The sequence below is a fragment of the Colossoma macropomum genome, unplaced genomic scaffold, assembly GCF_904425465.1.
Source record: "Colossoma macropomum unplaced genomic scaffold, Colossoma_macropomum, whole genome shotgun sequence".
In the NCBI taxonomy this organism is placed as follows: domain Eukaryota; kingdom Metazoa; phylum Chordata; class Actinopteri; order Characiformes; family Serrasalmidae; genus Colossoma; species Colossoma macropomum.
Window position 1 is genome coordinate 8010946 of NW_023494787.1, and position 22241 is coordinate 8033186.

The 22241-nt window shown below is 38.6% G+C and overlaps 1 protein-coding gene across 2 annotated transcripts in view; it reads right to left on the minus strand.

Annotated features, from left to right (window-relative positions):
• pkn1b (protein kinase N1b) overlaps window positions 1-21764 on the minus strand; it is a 75028-nt gene extending 53264 nt beyond the window's left edge. The window contains exons 1-2 of one of the 2 annotated variants that reach the window (XM_036566030.1): window positions 21504-21764; window positions 21220-21384 (exon numbers count right to left, since the gene is read on the minus strand). In XM_036566030.1, the coding sequence (XP_036421923.1) occupies window positions 21220-21246 (27 nt within the window). In that variant the 5' untranslated portion in view covers window positions 21247-21384; window positions 21504-21764. Of the gene's footprint in view, window positions 1-21219 lie in introns of both variants that reach the window. The other variant, XM_036566029.1, reaches the window with a different exon arrangement.
• Window positions 21765-22241: the final 477 nt, after the last annotated feature.

The following is a 22241-nucleotide window of genomic DNA, read 5'->3' on the forward strand; positions in this document are numbered from 1 at the left end:
CTGCTACAGCTCAGCCAGAACTAATGCTGTAGTACAACTGCAGGCAATGAAACCACAACCAAATTAGTACACAGTGAGGGGAGCCAGCCTTCTACAGCTAGAGACATAGAGCACCCACCAAGAGCTAGAGACATAGAGCACCCACCAAGAACTAGAGACATAGAGCACTCACCTTGACCTTGAGACATAAGAGTACTCACCTTGAGCTATAGATATAGAGCACCTTGAGCTAGAGACACAGACCACTCACCTTGAGCTAAAGAGATACAGACCACTCACCTAGAGCTAGAGATACAGACCACTCACCTTGAACTAGACACATAGAGCACTAACCTAGAGCTAAAAATATGGACCACTCACTTTGAGCTAGACACATAGAGCACTAACCTAGAGCTAAAAATATAGACCACTCACCTAGAGCTAGAAATATGGACCACTCACCTAAAGATAGACATAGAGCACTCAACTAGAGCTAAAGTGCTTAGCTGGAGCTATAGATATAGAGGCAGAAAAAGATGCATAGAGCGTTAACCTAGAGATAAAGACCTAGAGCTAGTCATTTATCTAATGAAATGGTCTTATTCCATTGCCAGATCATTTTACTTCCTTCAAGCATTATTTCATGAAACAAGCAACATGATATGCCAGTGGAATAAGATAAAACTACTTACTAAAACTACTCACTAGATAAAACTACTTAAAACAAGTCAAACATGTCAAGAAATAGGTTGAATCATCTTATAATACTCTAACAATTTTTGTTTTTTTATAATGAGAAATATTAGAGATATGACTAGATTTTAAGATTATGTTACCTGCCAAGATGTAATGTTTTGCTGTGTAGCTGCAGCCACAGTCATAGTTAAACAAATGTTAATTTCAGACACAGTGTGACCACGTGTACAAGTCACATTAGGTCAGGGTTGGGATGTAACGAAATACAAGTGCTGGGAATGCGCATTCAGAATACAGAAATAAAATCTGTATTCAGTCCAGGTTACATTTAGTAAAGGCAATATTCAGAATACAGCTACTTTTTACAGTTTTAGGAGAATGTTGTTAGAATACTTACCAACCAAATTTAAAAAATACATATTCATTAACTATTTTAGTATCAGTGTCCTGCACGTAGCAAACATGCTTGTTAGACAAACTCTAAAGAGAGCCTCAATTAACACACCTTCCAACTAAAGCCTGAGTGGATTGATAAACTAATGTGATGATGTACTCAGGGGATTGTGGCAGCAGCAGTGGACTAAAGCAGACGATGAGAGGAAAAAAAAAGAATTTTCAGAACTTCATTTAAATAAAGTATTAACTTTATTAACATATTAACAGAATAAACTGCCCAGCAGTAACAGAAAATACAGGTCACATTTTACTCTGTACGTCCTTACATACACGTTTTTGGCCCACAGAACACTCATAGACCTAAAAAGAGAAACAGCTACAGCATTCAAGGACTCACCTAGAACCAGATAGACAGAACTGCGCTGAAATACAGAACAGCTTGAAATGCAGAGCACATACCTGCCATAAGACACACATTCACCTGGATCTAGACATCAAGAGCTCATGGAACCAAAGCGATAAAGAGCACACTAAGAGCAATATGAAGAGTTAAGTTCCAAAGGAGCTGCATCTTCACAGACAGTCTTCTTTTACACAGCTCCATACTGGTCATGTTTTTAGGCTTTATGCTACGGAGGACAATAAAAATCTGCCTTTATTCTTAAATGTGCAAGTGTCTGTCAAATTTAGACTTACTTCCCCAAACCAGGAGAGAGCCAAAGGCCAAGAGGAGTGAAATAGTACTGAAGTCTCTGGTGCAGAAGGAGAAGGATCTGGATAAAAGTGGCTGTTAAATGTCATGCAGCAGTGCAGAGTAAAGGAAAGCTCAGGCTTTAGTGCAGAGCCAGAAGTGCTTTCAGCACTGCCAGATTATTACTGAGCTCTGGAGAGCTGCCACATCTGATAGAGGAGGAAAGAGAGAGAGAAGGGGTACGGATATGGAAAAAAAGAGAAAAAAGGAGTGAGAGAAAGAGTGAGCGAGAGAGATTTGCCTCTATGTTGCAGTCATCACAGAACATCTAAAGGGAATGTAACTTAAAGAGGAATTCCACCAATGTTTACAAATTTCTGCATAATTAAATCATTGAAATGTAAACAAAGTCATGTAGAGTGGTTTAATGTGCCAAGTGCCATTCCAGAGAACGTTACCAAGTCAGAATTGTTCACAGTGGTGGTGACAGGAACCTGATATCCAAAGAGGTTAACATGTCTTAAAGCTTCCACACAGGTTAGTGCATGAAATGGTTATAAATATCTCGAGATGTAGTCCATTCTCTGTCCACTCTATTAGACACTCCTACCTTGTCAGTCCACCTTGTAGATGTAAAGTCAGAGACTGTAGCTCATCTGCTGCTGCACAGTTTGTGTTGGTCATCCTCTAGTCCTTCATCAGTGGTCACAGGACGCTGCCCACAGGATGCTATTGGCTGGATATTTTTGGTTGGTGGACTATTCTCAGTCCAGCAGTAACACTGAGTTGTTTAAAAACTCCAGCAGCACTGCTGTGTCTGATCCACTCAGACCAGCACAACACACACTAATGCACCACCACCATATCAGTGTTACTCCAGTGCTGAGAATGATCCACCAGCCAAATAGTACCTGCTGTGAGGTTCCATGGGGGTCCTGACCACCGAAGAACAGGGTAAAAGGGGGCTAACAAAGTAAGCAGAGAAACAGATGGACTACAGTCTGTAATTGTAGAACTACAAAGTGCACCTATATAGTAAGTGGAGCTGTTAAAATGGACAATGAGAGTAAAAACAATGTTATGTCTGATGAGAGTAGAAATAATGTTATGCCTGATTGGTGTATATGTGTGTGTACACACACACATGTATATATATATATATATATATATATATATATATATATATATATACACATCCATGCTCTTCCCACAAATGTGCTCTTTGGTAGCAACTGTTAGCTTGGACAAAAATCCCATTCAACCTAAGGAGAAACTGTAACACACATTTGTAGAGCCGCTACATAACACGCTATGCTACAGTGTTTTTGTAGCTAATCAAAACTATGCAGTAGTTAACAACAAAAAGGGATTTTGCCACCATTCTAACATTAGCTTCACATGATACAAACCTACATCCAATAGGACTGTCAGATCGGATCATAAATCAAATTATCAAGTGACCCTTTAAGCACACAGAGTTCAAAGCAGTGACCTGGGGGTCACAACTTGGAAGATTGCTGTCAAAAGAAGTATACACACCAATTCTGATGTATTTTTTCCATAAAATCCTGCCAATGATAGCCCACTGTCTTTACAAGGCAGCCCTAAAAGTGTGAGGGCATTGGCTGTAGTGGAAGTAAGGGATGTATGAAAGTAATGGATGATCTTGAATTTTTATGGCCGATTCCAATTTCTTTACAGCCCAACTGGCGGATGGAGCTCACGCTATTTGGAGTAAACAAACACAAGAAACACACTATGACATTTTCAGTACTTCCTTAGTCAAACTTGCATTATAAGCAACATTGTTTGCTCTTTAATGAACTAAACTGGCATTCTACATTTTTCAATTCCAATTGTGCAATCCACACTTTATATAGAACCATGAATACTTAAAGGACCCTCTACATGATTAAAGTGTTCTTTGCATCATGAAAGGGTTTTATATAGCACCAAAAATTATTGTTCTATTGTTACAAGATTGACATCGTAACAATAGAAGAATCCTTTTTGGTGCTATATAGACCACTTTTCAAAATGGTTATATATAGAACCATATACAGCAGATCCACCATCAATTTGAAGAAGAACTATTTAATGATGCAAAGAACCCTTTACCATTAGATTGAAGAGGATTTTTGCTGCTGTCCTTGGCTAACCTCACAACAGTTGCGACGAAAGGCCGTATTTGTGGGCGGAGCATGGATAGGTCAATTGAAATAAATGTGGTCTCTAAACCCTTTTAAACCTTTCATCTGGCTGTGTTACAAGGTCATGAGATCAACACAACATATGCTTGCCCATATCAGTGGAGACAAGCCAACTCACTGAGTCTTCAGCAGCGTCCAAATCAATGGCAGCATACAAAACGATCTGCACCCTAGTGGACACGGATTACCCATGTCAGAATCTGACTAGTATTGCTACTACCACTGAACAAACCTCTGGAACATTAGCTAATGAAATAGTTTAGCTGAATCACATATTCTGTGCTCTGTATAGTGTTCCTGATTTCCAATATAAGGAACATTGATTATGGTATCATTTTAAACACACCATAAGCATCAGTTCTTTGTTTTAATGATCCTGTTCCCTGCAGGGGCCTTTAACTCCCTCTGTCTGATGTTAAAAGGAAAAAACATGCTATCACCCTACATGTCACCCCTACATAGCAACATATAAAAGGAGGCAACCTGTAAAAAGTGCCAGATATAAGATGGCAGTAATGTCGTACACCTTCACAAATGCTCTCATACATATGTACACCCTCCATGGATCAGCCTGTTTATGTAATCACTAGAGATGCCTGCTAAAGACGCAGCAACTGAGGATTTGAGCTCTGCAAATATTTTACTACAATCAAAATATTTTACTACAAAGCACTCTATGATAAAAAAATTCTGCCACATAATATTGTACTTCACGTTATTCTACTTTACAATGTTCTATTACAAGTAATTCCACTACCAAAATCTTCTACTATGAGATATTACACAACATATTTAATACAAATTATAGAACCACAAAATGTTGTATTACAAGATATTTGACAACAAAATATTCTATTGCAAGATATTTTACTACAAAATATTTAGCAAGATACTCTAAAAATGTTCTATTACAAAATATTCTGCAAGATATTCTACCAAGAAATACTACTCTATTATAAGGTATAAAAATACTTTGCACAATATTCTATTTCAGATTATTCTGCTACAGAATATTCTACCACAAAATATAAGATTTTCAACCATAGAATATTCTACAAATTATTTTACTACAAAATATTCTACATGCTATTCTACTACCAAAAAAATCTACAGGATATTCAACTACAAAATATTCTGCAAGATATATTAAAAATTTATATTCCAATATAAATTATTCTACTAAAAGTGCAGTGGAAGATGCAAGCATCATGTGTGCGAACTTCCAGCTAAAACTACAAACAAAGCAATAATAATAGTTACTTTTATAGATAAAAATAATATAATTATGTGCATATATATATATATATATATACATGCACAATGGGAAATGATATGTAATATTTACTTTTACAATTTTGGTATTTCATATTGTTCAACTCATTCAAATCAAAAAGGTTCAGGAATACTAGGAAGGTTAGCTGCCTAACTGAAGTAAAAAAAAATAGATGAGGTTGTTTGGGGGGTGATGGCTGAGATACACAATTATGGGCTAATAATGTCTTCAGTGAGCTTTCTGTGACATTTTCACTGTTCTGTCCAGTTCAAATTAAACTTCTGTAAAAGGCCAAGCTTTGGGCTGAATGGGGCTACGCTAAGCACTGTGTTTTTGTGTTTGATTCTAGTCAGATGTACCACAGTTTCTAAATTTCTGACTGTGTCAGGATGACATAACTGCCCTCTCCTTTTCCTCACTGTCCCTTGCCAGGCAGAGGTCACAGAAATATAAAATAAATGACCAACTGATTTTAATGGACATTGAAAGCAGATTAAAAATGATTATGAATGCTGGGGATGAGGGGGCGCTGGTAAACATGATGATTATCCGGGGGTTATATCAGCTAGAGTGAGTGAGTGTGTGTGTGTGTGTGTGTACAGCCATCTGCTCAAAAGGTGCTTATATTTGTGATTTTGCTCACCTTAAATGCCCTTAAAATGCACACCTCTGGTCATTAACCCCATTTCCCCACCCCTACCACCTCTTACATTTTAATTGCAGTATTTACGGAGCCCTGTTGGTGACATCCTGACTAAATAACACTATAATAATAATTAAAGTAATTAATCTTTAAATAATAATTTAGATTTTTGGGAAGAAAATACAACATAAAATGTAGTATGACCCAACTTTTTCACATGCCACATGTTTTATTTTTTGCCAATATGTTAAATTCCACACATAAACAGACATTCTGATCAACAATTTAGCAGAAAATGCTACACCTAAGTTAACGTATTTGCAATAAGATAATCAACAAAACATGTAATTTGACCAGGGGTGTCCAAACTTTTGTACAGGACTGTAAGTGACAAAAATAAAGAAATAACTAAAATATGTTTCACTTTATTTCATTATTGTCAGTAAAATATTCTGACAGTTTTGCATTTGCATCATGGTAGTCTGTACCCCAACTGTTCCAATTTGCAGATCAATTTGTATTACACGTGCTACATAAAACATGGTCGCTAATGAGCTAAAGTACAGTGTATAGAAAATTATATGTGTATACCAACATGCGACTTATGCTTGTTTCTATAAGCACACATACACATAACTGAACACACAGCACACAAACATAACTACAGCAAATTAGAGAGGCACTTTTCTTCAGGATGTGCCATATAGCTCTTAGGCAGAAAGAGGATTGTGGCTCAGTGTGGATAACAGGAGACTCAAAGTCCTTTCAGCACAGGCCGAGAAGAGCCAAAGCAATTCCCTCATCAAACACACGGTGCAGAAGCACAGCTGCAGCCAAGCAAAAGGACACACTCACATCATTCTAACACACACTCACTGGGAACAGATAGCTCAACATATCATGAAAAGCTGAATTTTCCTCAGTTTTTGCAGGACCGCCCAGCTGCCCATCTTATGAGAGTCACAGTCTCTTACTGAGTCACTAACTGAGACCTTTTGTTGAAACTAGCATTTGCAAGCGTCACCTAAGAGCAGTAGGTGGCGCTATACACCATTAAATGTTGTCTTCATACCCGCCCAACGCTACCAATACAAGGCTAACATTTATGAATCATTCTACCGAATTGGTTCAAAGTCTGAGTTCAAAACACACTTTTAACAGACTTGGATTTCAGTTACACACTGATTTTCAGACTTTGGGACACATTTACATCAAAACAGTGGGATCTAACTGCTCACCATGTGGCCATGAGGGACAGGGATGCAGTCTCACTTCCTGCTCTAAAATGCAGGGGTGTGACTAAACTAAATATCTGCCTATAGACTAAAACTCTCTGTGTTTCAGTAATGACACAAAAATGTGGGACAGCATTTTTTTCTATTTAAACATTGCACTCATGATAAATCTAAAAGGTTCAATGTCACTACAGAAACCAAAAAAGATCTTTAAAAAAAACATTGAAAAAAAATATATTAGAAAAATAAGTAGTATATTTACAAGTTGAAATTTAGGGGTCGGCGTTTGGGACATCTGTCTCCCAACAGAGCACCCTTTTATCGTGGAAAAACCATTTGAACTGATTTGATAGAATGGTTTATTAATAATGAAAGAAAAAGAAGCAACTCATTCACTGAAACACATCATAGGTCTTACAAAAATAATGACCTAATACAGCGTGAAATAATACCGCAGAGAGCACTTGATATGAGCTTATGTCTGACTTTAGTTGGAAACTTTCCTTCCTACCTCCAGGCTGTATAAGCAGCCTTATTTAGCTATGTTTAGCTATTTCAGGTGAGGATGAAGTCATCCAGCACTATTACATGACCACTAGAGCACCGAAATGTAAACTGGAATAGTACTTGATGTGTAGACTGATATTTTTAGGATCATCTTTTTTTTAAGGAGTATGCCAAATTAACATATGCTAGCTCTGAAGCTAATGCTAATGCTATTAGCATGTGTGCCAGCATCTAGAAAACAAGTGTTTTTGTTTATTTATGCTCTCAAGAGAAACTACACATTTCACACGACTTCACACGATTCTGAGTAACCAAGGACGTGTGTGAGTGTGCGAGAAGAAATCATCTTGGAGTTTCATAAATTTAGACCGAGCTACAGACCTAGCTAAATCTGTCTTTACGAATTCACTCAGGGCGTATTAGTAGACACACTACTGGTGCGGTCCATTCAGGGGACAGCTGTCTAAGTAGGCAGTGTTTGTGTGCTCCTGTTCGGAAGGCCGCATAAGTCAGCTGTCTTCTAAGGCACCTTATTTTGACCAAATTTAAAGGCAGTGTTACATGTATCCTTCTAGACAAAGGCAATCCCATAATACTGTTCAACAGCCAACAGTTCCAACACTTCAATCTGATATGAGTAGCGCTTTTTTATCTGTAAACAGAGAGTCGATTTGATTCTGTATTCTGAGATGCTGCTACTAGTTTAAATTTCTTTCTGTCCTCCGGGACTAAAGAGATGACTGTTAGGATCGGACTGAGGGGCTGAGGAAGAGGGGCTGTTAGGGGGAAAAAAATTACGCTGAACGACTGGAGGCAGCTCACTTTTTCAGCGTGTGTGAAGTGTGTGAAGAGAAAAACACGGTAGGAAGTAACACTACAGACTGACATCCTGGAATGATGAAAATAGTGTCTGGACAATGTGAGAGTTGTGAAAATAAATGTTTTTGTAAATAGACACAACAAATGCTTATTTTTTCTGGCTGTGGTTTGTCTTGTATTGCCATGATTATCATAGTCACATCAGTGTTGGTGAATGACAGGCAAATTATAAGCAGTTTTATCCTTTGTGTGTTATAAATAAAGTAGGTTCCTAGAAGAGGAGAAGGACAGTGAGTAAACTGAAACGATCTACAGTATTGGGGTGCCAAGTTGAGTAAATAACGGCAGTCAGGCCTATATCTCTTAAAGATTCTTCATGGGCAATAAATTCCCACAGCAGTGTCACTGCAAGGAAAACAGCTGCTGCACATTCGGGATCAATCCTAATACAAGCTATTGAGTAGATTATATCTGTACAATGCTGCAAAAGTTGCATATGATGTTTCTAAAGAATGTCCCGAATACGACGCCTACTAAGGTTCCTTTCAGTTAAAACACTAGCCAACAAGAGAGGTGCCTTTAAAGGCAGTGACTAGCTAGCTACCTCCAGAATAAATGCATTACATGGCAGAATTATGAAATGAATTATTAAACAAATCCATGGAGAACAGAGATTTATCCACCCTCCTTTGAAAGCACAGAGTAGCAGTTGTATGGGTTGATAACAGCATAGTGTCTCGTTCAGGCAGAAACCCCACTGCTATCACAATAAGAGTCCCATTTTATTGACCTTTTGCAAAAGTCCCACTTCCCTTAGTTACTGTTGCTATGTCTGTCAAAGTTTCAGCTCAGGGTACCCGCTAGCATCAATAGCACTAGTGCTAACAGACTAAAAAGTTCAGTAGCATGAAAAACTTAGGAGCACACAAAGGACTACATTTTAAAAAGAACATTTGTCTTTAAAGCGCAAAGTTTCCCACGTCGTCTTCTTCACTGACGCTACAATATGAACAATTTACCAATCAGGACAGAGGTCATTTGCATATGTATCAGTCCTAGAAGCACAGTGTGTTTAATTCTAAGAGATAAAGAGTTTTTGCACACAGCTCTTTTTCGTAAATACAGATGTGTGCAGAAGTTTAGGCACCCCAGTCAAATGACATGTTTTGTTGACTTTCTAAGTGAAAATAAGTACATTCTCTACCGAATTACTGTTTATTTTGTTGAAACATACTGGGAAAAAACATAAACATGAAATGTGACCTGTACAAAAGTTATGGCACATTTTATATTCTATTTTTTCCAATATGTTAAACTCAGAAAATTATAAGAAATTGCACACTTAAACTAGCAGAAAAACATCATGTTTAAGTGTGTTCTCTGTAGAGGATGTGTTAACTTATTTTCACTTAGAAAATCAAAACGTGATTTGACCAGGGGTGTCCAAACCTTTGCATACAGCTGTAAAACCACACAAACAGAGTGGTACAAGTACAAAATGTAGGATATGAGCTACTTGAGGGACCACGAAAGGTCAAGTGGCCCAGTATATCATTGCTGTCCAAAAAGAAACATGATTTTTATTTTTTGTAATTTGAACAAAGCAGCTATTATTTCCATTGTAGAAACCAATAGAAATGATCCAAAACAGAAAGAATGTTATCTCCAGTAAAGGTACCATTTTTGAGATACTTGTTTTTATTTGGTCAGTGACGATATGCTGTTTGTGATGTCAGCATTTGTTATGATATATTAGGAGGGTAATTAACAGAGAAGCATTGATAAATATCCTGATAATGTAATATCAAATAAAGTATGTTACATATAAAGTTGCTACATAAGGTTTGTTATCATTTATTTATTTATTTTATTTAAATGTAGTGGTCAAAAAAGACAGAAAGTAGGATGTCATGTTGGACTAAAGAGGGGGTTCAGACGGCCGAGTCTAATCCGACCCTGTGGGGGGGATGGGCTATCAGTGCAGGGGCCGGTGTCGTAGCAATAACAGGGGGGGTGGCACGGCAGCATCGCGTGTCCTGCTAATCCGATTAGTCTCTCCCAGTGATGACAGCTGCAAGTGTTATTGAAGTGGTGAACACGTCTGAGTGTAATGCCCCGGACAACAGGTGTGTGCGTCTGTCCGGATCTGCATTCATAACGAATCCTGAGAAGACGACATGCAACGCTGAGGAAACTAACTGACACAGCAGATATTTCCACGTGTTTCACACAGAGGCAGATCAATGAGAAGTCATTTAGTAAAAAGCAAAAGGGGTGAGATGGGGGGATTGAGGACACGCATTGTGGGTAATGAGTGGCTGCTTCAGCTTCTTACACATCCCTGAGAGAGGGAGAGAGAGGCAATGGAGCAATAAAAAATGAATGAGTACTGGGAAGGAGACAGAACGAAAAGAGGCAGGGAAGAGAAGAGAGTGGTGGAGGTAGAGAGAGAATGAGAGAGAGTTGTCAAACACAGATTCTTTGACCTCCTTTGAACACCGTGTGTTTGCAGTTTTCTTGTGCAAAAAAAGCATGAGAGAGAAACCGAATGAAGAGAAAGAGAGAGGGAGAGAAAGAGAGACGGATATAGAGAGAAAGAGAGAGCGACAGAGAGAGAGAGCAAGCACATTTGGAAGCAGAGATCAATATGAAAGATGAAAGTGAGAGTGTAGGGAGTGAGGGGCCATAATGGACGGATATCTGTGGTTTGGTCAGAGTGGATCACCCTCAGCAAGACAAATGCAGCACTCAGACACCCTGCTCCAACGGACGTGACAAGACTCATGATAAGAACGGGTGATATGGCAAAAAAATCCCAATACTTCAAGGCATTTTCAGAAGCCCTCTTGCTCTCATAGCTTTATGCCTTGTTTGCGAACTACAGTTTTCCACTTTGCTGTTGCTTTTGTTAGGTTGTAGCTAGTTGATTTATCCAACGTTTTCCCGCACTGTACAGTGTAGTCCACTGAAAACGTTCTACAGCGCAAATGTTATTGATATAACTGGATATTTCCAGCATTAGCAGTGTGTTTTTCATACATATGATACTTTAGACTCAATAAACAAACTCACTGCATGACATTAGCTGGAAATAACGTATCAGAACGTATCAGAAGTATCCATCAACTTACGCTTGCACAGCATCTCACACTCATTTATGGTTTGTAGAACCCAATATTGTAATAACTCCCTAGTAATGTCAGAACGTTCGGAAATGCAGTAATATTTTGCACTTAACTTCAAACGTCAAAAATGTAATAAGACCAATGATGTAATAACGTCCAATAATGTAATGCAATTCATCTCTGCAACTGACAGTGTAATAAATTTTTTTGTAATAGTAATGTAATACTTTTTTTACATTATTGGGAATGTATTATATTTTCAGCTTTGATACCATATTACATTACTTATCATATTTAGTATTTAATCTAATTTTTTAAATAGATGATAAAAAACTTTGGCTGATAATCTAACGTCATGTTCATCTGGAGTTCATATTCTATACTGTGCATATTGTAGGAGACCTTTGGCAACCACTCTTAAAAGTATTACAAGAATTATTTTGGGGGGAAAAATAAGATCAACTTAAATATGATAAATTCCCAATAATGTAATAAAGTATTACATTTGACTGACCTAATAATGTAATAAAGTACAATTAATGTAATATTACATTACTATTAAAAATATCATTACATTATAATTTTAGACATTGTATTACATTATTGGGCAAGTTATTACATTCCTGTGTGATATTACAATAACATGACATTTTTACAATATTGTGTTCTAGATGCTTAAAGTCACTTTCAGTTTGTAATAAATGAGGAGGTATCAAAAAAAAGTTTCAAGAATCAGTATTGAAATTAGGGTATCGGTGTCAATGCTCTAATTCGTAAGGTAGAATGTTGAATAATGAATGATGTTAAAGGTCTGTCAGGAAACAGCATCAAATCTGGAGGACTAACAGATGTGTCTGACAGACAAACAAAGACCAAAGATAGAAGAAAGATCAGCAAAGTAAGAGAAAAGCAGCACATACACTGGGCTTGGCCATCAGGCAGTTAATACGCACAGTTTGCCCATCAGGCAGTGAGTGTACACGTTTAGACCATCAGCATGGCTGCTGTGGCCATTTGAACCCAATCAGCTCTTCCCCCCGCAGCATTAAGGCTTCATCAGCACGACAGCACCAGGGGGAAAACAGAGCACTCTGAGGATCAGCTCTGGATGAGTGGCACAGGCTATGAATAAATCTGTCTGCACATCTTCACTCCAGCACAACAAGGGGGCTCCACTCTCTGCGGGGGCCGACATTTCCTCATCTATAATCAGCATATTCAATCAGTCTTAAGTGTTTTTTTTAAAGTCTCCCTTACAAACATGATGCAGTATGGTATACTGAGGGAATGATTAAAAATGTGGACTGGCACTACTAATATTTTTATTGTACATTAAACCTGTCAAGAATGTAAACTGGAAGTAAATGTGTTTCATGTTATAAATTATGCAACTGTAGACTTTACAGAGGTACTGTAAAGTCAGAGTTACTGTCAAAATATATTGCAAAACATGGACAGTACAGTATTGGGGTTAAAATATGATTAAAAGACAGAGAAAATGGAACTCCTAACAACCATGCAAGACCTGGTAGACCACCAACACTGTCACCATCAGATAAACAGAACTTAAAGCTTTCATCTTTGAGAGAGAGGAGAAAATCAAGCGCCACTCTTACTTCAGATCTGAAAAAATACACAGGTGTTTCTGTCCATCCATCCACTGTGAGAAGACAACTCAACACTTTGAAAGGATGTGTAGCTGTCACAAAGCTCTTAGAAAAGGAAACAGACCAAAAAGACAAAAATCTGCAAATCAAGCAAAGGGTGATAAAATGGACTCCAGACGTCAACATCAGTGAATATGTTTGGTATTACTTAAATCCTGAAAAGCAGAAACTGCAACCAATTTCCAAGACTGAACTTTGAAGGTGTGAAAAATATCCCTGCAGATTTCTTTGAAAAACTGAAAGCAAGTTTCCTGAAAAGAATGGCTTTAATGAAAGCAAAATGTGGTCACACTAAATACTGAAAAAGTGTATATTATATTTATTTTTTAGGCATGTGTAAGGCAATTTTATGTTCAATACATGTTTTCTCCTTGTTTCCTGACACCAAAAAACTTAATGGCTGTTTGGCTTTTGCACAGTACTGTACATCACAGAAAAGACAAAAATGTGTAACATTAGAAACAGAATAGAAGAGTATTATAGTTATTAAAGTGTTTTACAACCTTGTTATGATCTATTTAAACCTACTGAATATACAAAGAGATGTAAAATATATAAGAATTATTTTAACATCACAGAATCTCTGTGGGCTTAGTTTGCATGACTTTTTGAGGACTTCACTTTTGGCATGGGTGTCCACTGATTCGGCTGGGCCCGAGAGCCAGGAGAGATTAATTGAATTAATTGCACTCTGTTAGAGGAAAATCCACTCTCTGTGAGCTCTGTCCTTGATGAAAGTGAATTAATGATGCAACTGATGCTTTCAAATTCGTGGACTGTTCTGGTTCTCTCTTCCGAATGACATGAGAAGTGGATCCTTTAAACAGATTAGTCCTGTAACTGATATTCACTAACACTAATCTAGAAATGATGGAGATTAAAATTTTGAATCACCTGTCATAATGATAATATTATTATCATATTATTTTATCCAAATTTATTCAGGATTTCAGGTTTAATGATCAGAAGTTGTCATAATTCATTTAAATAATAAAATGTACTGTAATTATCTACATGAAGTGTACAAAATAATGGAAACATGACTTGAAACATATTCTATTTTATTCACAGGTGCACTTTGCAGTTTACAGTTACTGACTGTAGCCCATCTGTTGCTGCACAATTTACCTACCTCATCCATCAATGGAAAGGGACCACCATAGAGCCACCACGGGACATATTTTATTTGGATGGTGGACCATTAAAACCCCCAGCAATGCTGCTGTGCCTGAAATACTTGTCCCAGCACTACACCTACTTTCATTTCAGAGTCAGTGCTGAAACGTCCAGCACGAAAATGGTATCTGGTCAGCGGTGGTCCCTTTCTATTGACTAATGGGGTAGAGGGGACTGTGAATTGTGGAGCAACAGATTTGCTACAGTCATTATTGTTAACCTACAAAGTGCACCTACAGTTATATCCAAAAGTTTGGGCGCCCCTGGCCAAATAACATCCTCCCAGTGAACACACTTCTGCACATTATAACTCAAAATTACTGTTTATTTGCTGAATTTAACATGATGGGGAAAAAAATAAAACCATAAAATGTAGCCTGTGTAAAAGTTATGGCACCTTTTATATTTTCTGTTTGTTTTTTTTATATGTTAATGACTCTAACATTCCAGGTTTATTTTATACAACAGCTCATTATTCAGTAACTACAGGGACTTCAATGCAAACTAATAGAGCTATTCTTAGGTTATAGCAGTGTGTAATTTGTTATCATGTTAATTGCTTCACCACTTTTGAAACATGAGATGTTCTGGATACTAATTTTATTACAACTTCATTCTATCCTTCATGTCGTACATGTAACTTTTACAAACTTCAGAAGGTTCACTGTGTTTCACATATACAGCATTTAACACTGCCATCTGCTGATAACTAGCAAAGCACTGTTGTGTTTCATTTTATTGTTATAATATCTTCCTTCCTCTTTCCACACCAGAGCACCAGAAAGACACACCAGCTGTCCAGACATGCTCTCATTATGATCAAACTGTCTCCAGTCACTCTGTTCACATGACCTTCACCTGTTTTCCTCCCATAAACAGGATAAAAATGGAGGTGTAAACAGCCTGTGTTGACTGTCACAATAAAAGCTGTGGATTCTTACTGGAATCACTGCACTCAAACTAGGAAAGAGCAGTGGAGCAGGTGCTCATACACAATGCTTACATTATTAAAGGAACAGTTCAGAAAAAATCAATTTTCCTCTTAGCTTAAATGCAGTCAGTCAGTTAATATGTGTCGCTATTTTTGATCATATATAGAAAAGGATAACACATTATACACTACATAGATAACAGAATGTCATGCAGTGTCAGAAACCATATAAGCAAGTCTATTTGAGATTACTTAAAAACTCAGCACGGTATGTGATAATGTAGGTCCTAATGTAGGAATGCAGTCTGCACAATGCTTACTAGTGGACATCAGCTATCGTTACTTACAGTGCCGTGCAATTTCAAACACCACCCTTGGTTTTTTTAATTTCCAGCCAAAACGCCCACTAGGTACATTAGGAGACGTTATAAGTTAGAAGTTACATTAGAAGTTATTCATTTGTCAGTGTCATGAAAAAAGAAGAAAAGATATTTAGCAGAAAATATTCTATAATTATAATTTGATAAATGTAAATATTTATAAATATAAATTAATTTGTTCCACAGTGTGTCCACCCTTTGACTTTATTTCAGCTTCCATTCTTTTCAGGAAACTTGCATTCAGTTTCTTAAAGAAATCTGATGAAATATTTTTCCATACCTCCAAAGTTCAGTCTTTGAAGTTGGTTGCATTTTCTGCTTTTTAAGATGTAAGTAATCTCAAACATATTCAATGACGCTAAGTGCTGGCCTCTGGAGGGTCTGTCCACTGTTCTGAGAACACAAGTAAATTCTTAGCAATGGTCTTCTTTTTTGTCTACTTTGGCTTCTTGAACGCTACACATCCTTTCAGACTAACAGTGTTGAGTTTTCTTCTCACAGTGGAAGGATGGACAGAAACTCCTGTGGACTTTTCAGGTCTGAACTTAGAGTGGAGCTTGATTTTCTCCTCTCTCTCAAAGATTAAAGCTTTAAGTACTGTTTATCTAATGGGGACAGTTTTGGTGGCCTACCAAGTCTTGCATGGTTGTTAGGAGCTCCATTTTCTTTAGGTTTTATTCATTTATTGAACTCAATTTTGGAAACTGCTGTTTTTTTCCCACTTATTTTCCTTTGACCTTCCTCTTTCTCATGCAAGTGGAGTACCTGGAAATGAAGTAAATTAATTTTGCACAGTACTGTAACTACACCGGCAACAGGCACATTATGCTCACTGAAGCTGGGTGGAACGTGCCCCACCAGATTTTTGGCATTTTTATATTTTTATTTTAGTTTATTCTTTTTATAATATGTAGTTTTATGAAATATTATACATATTATACATATTATAAAAAAATAATATTTTATTTTACATTATGGGTCAAGCGTATTCTTCCAGTTATGTCATAGATCATACCTCAAAAAGTCACACACACCCCTTTCCTTATTGTATTGGTTTCTTTCTCTGGTTTCTTTCAGGATGAAATCAGTTCACAACAGCAGGTACAGACACACTCAGCACTCTGTGCGCATCAGTGCTGAACAGTTAATGAATGATGTGTTGCTGAAGTGTTTAGTAGAGCATCAATCCCTTTTTCAAACGTGAAAATGAAATGCAGTTAGTTATACACACTTATGTGCATTTGAGAAATATAGGCATTGTTTGCCTTGCAAATAGTTGGTCATGGCTAATACCAGTTAAAGTTAGTAGCTATCCCTCAATTGGGTTGTTTAGCCTTCTGGCTCGCTAGCTAGTTGTGACTTGTGATAGTACAGCATCCTATTTAATATGTGTAAAAGAGAGCAGTGTGAATCCTCTGGCAGTGAGCAGTCTCATTTGCACTCACGCTGTTTCCTGTGCGTTGGGTTTGAAAATACAGCTATTACCATGTTGGCAGGTTCCTTCGTGAATTTATGTCCCTTAATTTATGCCCCTTTTTGGGTGATACAGACAAGATTTAGTTCTTTTTCATGAAAGTGTCAACAGTGTAAGCATAGAAGTTAATGAAGTGAGTGTGATGTTCAAACATAATAGCACAAATAACTGATGCGAAAATCTCTAAATAAATATAAAGTATTCAACCTAACATAAAGTGGGAGAATACTGAGGAACAAAAACTGATTTAGTAAAGTTTTTAAATAATCCCCCCAAAGCCTTCAAATAAATATATGTCAAATTGCAGAAAATTGCAGTATTATTATCTCTCTTTTCTGGGGAAGCGCCCCCCATGCCCCCTGCTTATTGCACCACCCCTTCCCCCCACCCCCCAAGAATTTTGGCTTGCATGAGGCCCCTGAGGGGCAACATTAGACTTGTAGCTCCAAAAGAAAACTAAAGAAACCTTCTGACACCAAATAAATCTTGGCTAATCAACTACATTTGGGGTAAAGGGTATACTGTATAGTTGAGATCTCACTGAACTGTTCTTTTAACAGGAGGAGTCAGTTTCTGAGAGACAGCTTTGGCCTCCCTCTTTAATGAGTCACTGCGGTTTGTTTTGCCTGTACTAATGGCAAACACTGAGGCGATTATTTCAGCCAGAGCAGGGTAATTGATTTTGTTCACTGAGCCTAATGCATCTGATGTAAGCCAGGAAGAGAAGGCAGTGAACTGCACTGGGGGGATGGAGATCTGAATACAATCTGTTTTTGGTGCCCATCTTTAACATCTTGCACAAGTCTATTATAAAGAGTTTGGTGAAAAAATAAATTCACACAATTTCCCCCCGACCCCAAATGTAGTCAAACAGCCAAGACATGTTCGGTGTCTGAAGTGTGCTTCGTTAATTTTGCACTGAAGCTACAAGGCTAATGTAGCTAACAAGTAATGGAAGCTTGTAACCCATAAGTTGGCATTGTGCAAAATGTTACATATAAGAAAATAGTCAAAAGTGCATTACCTCTGTCCTCTTTATAGTGCTAGAAACATAAGCAAGTCTGTTTGAGATTACTGAACTACTCGAATGGTTTGAGACAAGTGTGTGATGAGCCGGCAGTGTACTTCTAACGAACACGACATTTCTCAACAAAACGTCTTTTTGGCTAAAACAACACGGTGGTTTGGCTTTGTATGATGTGGTGTGCACACTCCTAATCACCACGCCACTTGTTCTGAGACCGTTCGCCGACTGCAGCTGGTCCACTGCATGAAGCGAGCTTGTAGTGGTGATGAGACGTACATCAAGTTCTTTCCAAGTATACTTATACTATATATACTATATATACAGTATAAGTAGGTATCGTCATTTGAAGTATTCTTCCAGCTTTAAGCTGCAGTAACATTTAAAGTTTGCAAACGGGCATGACCGAGGCTGGTCGAGAAGATGGACGACAAGAAAAGTCCTCCATGTTTGTGCAGTTAGCAAGTTAGTCTCGCTGACCATAAACAGTAATGAAACAAAAGTGAGCATAATTATATCAAATAATTATATACTCATAGGAGTACTGTGCTGCACGTTGGCAAAAAAATGTAGATAACTGATGTGGTTGGCAATAATCGGTTGACTTGTGTGCAGCTGCGGTTAGCTGAGGAGCTAACATAGCAGTAAACAAGCTGGCTAACCCAGCTACCATAAACAGTAAAAACAAAAAAGTGAACATAATTATATTAGATAACCACATACTTGCCACAGCATAGTGCTGCATACAGATCTGCAGCATAAAAGCGTAGATAACTGGCATAGCTTGTGGCAGTAGGGTTCATTAACTGTGTGCAGCCGCCACAACATCGCCCTTAGCAAGCTGGCAAACTCATCTAAAACAAACAGTACAACCACAATACTAAAGACAATAATAGAGTATCTCCTGACTGACCACATATCATGTATTTGCCCAGGAAGTCTGCATTGTGAAACTGCTAATAATAGAAGTGAAAGTGAACTTCTTTAGTTCAGTTTTGGCTGATTTACTACATCTGATGTACGAGCAAAACTGTGTACATTTGATTTCTTAATGAACTGTTCCTTTAACATGGCTATCATATAACAAATGAGGAAATTAATGTATGTGGGTTGATGACAGTGTGAGCGATTGTGTGGATGCTTGAATCAATCCTATCTCACTGCAGTAACATGTAAAGAAAGCATATGGTAACCACTTCATTCCATCACTTTTGCACAGCTTAGGTCAAACTCTCCAGAGCTTGACCTGCTTGGAGTCAGGTGTAGGCTTCTGGCTCAGGCTCAGAGAGCCACAGTGTTGAATATTTAAACATTCCCACTGGCGTAGCAGAACAGAGGCGTTCTCTGAGAGAGCGTGCCATCTGTGGGACAGAGGGGTAGAGTGACCTCACCGAGGCTCTACATTCACAGCAGAAGAGCCACAAGGTTTGAGCTGAGGTCAAGAGGGCAGCCAGAGACTGTGACTGTGGCTCTTTTTGGAGCTTCAACAGATAGAAGTGATACAATGATGCACACAGTTAAAAAGGATTAGACTGAGAAGAAAGTACAACCTAGAGCCAGAGGAAACAGGAATTATTTGGATACATCTTGTGATTTCTACTGGTCACTTGAAAGGAGGAGCAGTAACTTAATGGTGCATCAGGTTTATAAGACATGGTTAAGATACACAGGTTTCTGCTTTTGGGATCTTTTTCATGTTAAACGTATAGGAGTGAGAAAAAGATGAAAAAAGATAAATCCTAATAGTAAAAATTAGGCAGAACGTTCCACTAAGTACTAAGTAATAGCATGACGCTACCAGAACAAAACGCAATAAGCTGCACTGCACTGTCCAACAGGAACCATAAATTTCATTGAATTAATGAAATCAGCTGCTTTAAGGTGCAGAGGAAAGCAATGAGACGCTCTGAGAAAGCCGCACAAGGGCCTAAAGTCACCATACCCAAACCCAAGCATCAGCTGGAGGGTATAAAGCCCCCCATCACTGGGCTATGGAGCAGTGAAACTACATTCTCTGGAGAGATGGAGCCCCTTCCAATAACTTTGGGGATGAGATGAAGTGCTATTTGTGCCCCACAACTAATCATGCAACATCACCACCTGACATCACTGATGCTCCTTTTTTGCTGAACACAATCAAATCCTCATTACAATGTTCCAACATCTATTGTAAAGCCTTCCCAGAGGAGCAGAAGCTGTTCCTGCAGCAAACAGACTCCAGGAACAGTCTCTCCTTTTCCCAGAAGAGCAGAGGGTGTTCCTGCAGTAAACAGACTCCCTTTTAATACCTTTAAATTCAGAAGAAATTTCAGAAGAGCAGATGTCCGCAAACCTATTGGCATAGAGCATGATTATTATTTGCAGGCTTTTAATCATAACTTACTCTTCTGTTAATGCCACTTACCACTGTTGTTCAGATCACATTATAATCCTGTTCGTCTTATCATTAACCCCTTAAAACCCAGGCTTATTAAATACTAAGGCTTATTATATAAGTGTGCAATAACACTTTGGGCCTGCCCTGGCCATTAAAGGGCTTAAATGAACATTTTAAGGTAATCAAGTTGTAGTTTTTCTACAAAATCATTTTAAAAGTTTTTAATACAGTGTAAGACAGTAGCCAGTTTACCTGAGCCTCACCTGTACTTAACCACCTGCCATTATTTAGAGTGTGTGAACCAGCATAACTACACCAAAACAGGACAACGAATCAAGGAGGGTGAGAAAGCATGGGGAAATGGAAAATGCCAAACCCAACAATCCAAAAAAAGGAACTGGCAGTGAAATTTACTTCACTGTAAGAGAATAATGTCACAGTCACTGTGACAAATGAGGCTATTTTACTGTGCGCCTAAGGCTGCTAGGCTATTAGATAGTTTTATCGGAGTCAGGCTCACCTAAAAGCAACCAAGCCTGCTCCAAATTCGCCAAAAATTCATTTTTAGGCTGGAGGCTGGAGAAGGAAGGTTTTTTTTCCCACGAGATTTTCTTACCTGAACGGAGTCGTTGCTGTTGGCCATCTCAGGTGTCGTTATGGTGGCTGCTCCGATGACAGTGCTGGTGCTTCAAAGCTGACCGAGCCTCAGTTCCCGTTTGCTTTGTCACTACTGGAGTCTGACTAACCTGACAGAGACCATTGCAGACCAATGTAAGTCATGCTAAAATGAGAAAAAAAGATGGGAAGGCTGAAGCAAGGTTGACATCCTGTCACACCACACTGCTCTTTTATCCAGCAGTGGCTCTGAAGATAAATAACGTACAGACTAGGCTAACGTACTTAGCCTATTACACGAAGTTGTTCCTGATACCCCACCGGGGCACCTTCTGCTCAAGTCCACAGACAGTGAGGGGTATCTAACCCCATTGTTGGGACAAAACGACGTTACAGCGTAGAGTGGTCTGTGAGAAAATGCTGCTTAAAAATGCAGGACTATAGTTGAATGGCGTGCTGCAGTTGTTTTGGTCCGTTTTGTATCTTCTTTGGCGTTTTCCCCTCAACTGACCGCGGCGGGCAGAGGCTTCAGTCCCAATACAGAACGAGAGATTCGCCTGTTTTTTCCCCGTACCCGTATTCCGACAAGCCCCGCCCTCCTGCGCGAGGATTGGCTGGTAGCTCATACTCCCAAGCAGTCTACCGTTCTAGAATCCTAAAACCCCGCCCAGCTACTCTGGATTGGCTGGTAGCTCATACTCCCAAGCGGTCTACCGTTCTAGAACACTAAAGCCCCGCCCTCCAGCGCTAGAATTAGTGGTCCATGCTCACAGCTCTAGAATGCGCTCTGAGCGCTCGTGAGTATTAAATTCTTCAGCACGAGGCGGTGCGTACTAGAAAGGTGAGTATGAGCTACCAGCCAATCCGAGTACAGAAGGGCGGGGCTTGTCGGAATGCAGGTGGGTGAAAGGGAGTCACGTGACGCGCTTTTATTGACAACAGGCTGAACCAACTGTTGATGCGAAGCCTAAAGACGCGATTTAATATTTTATTTTATTCTATTTTATTTTACGGTCTACTGGC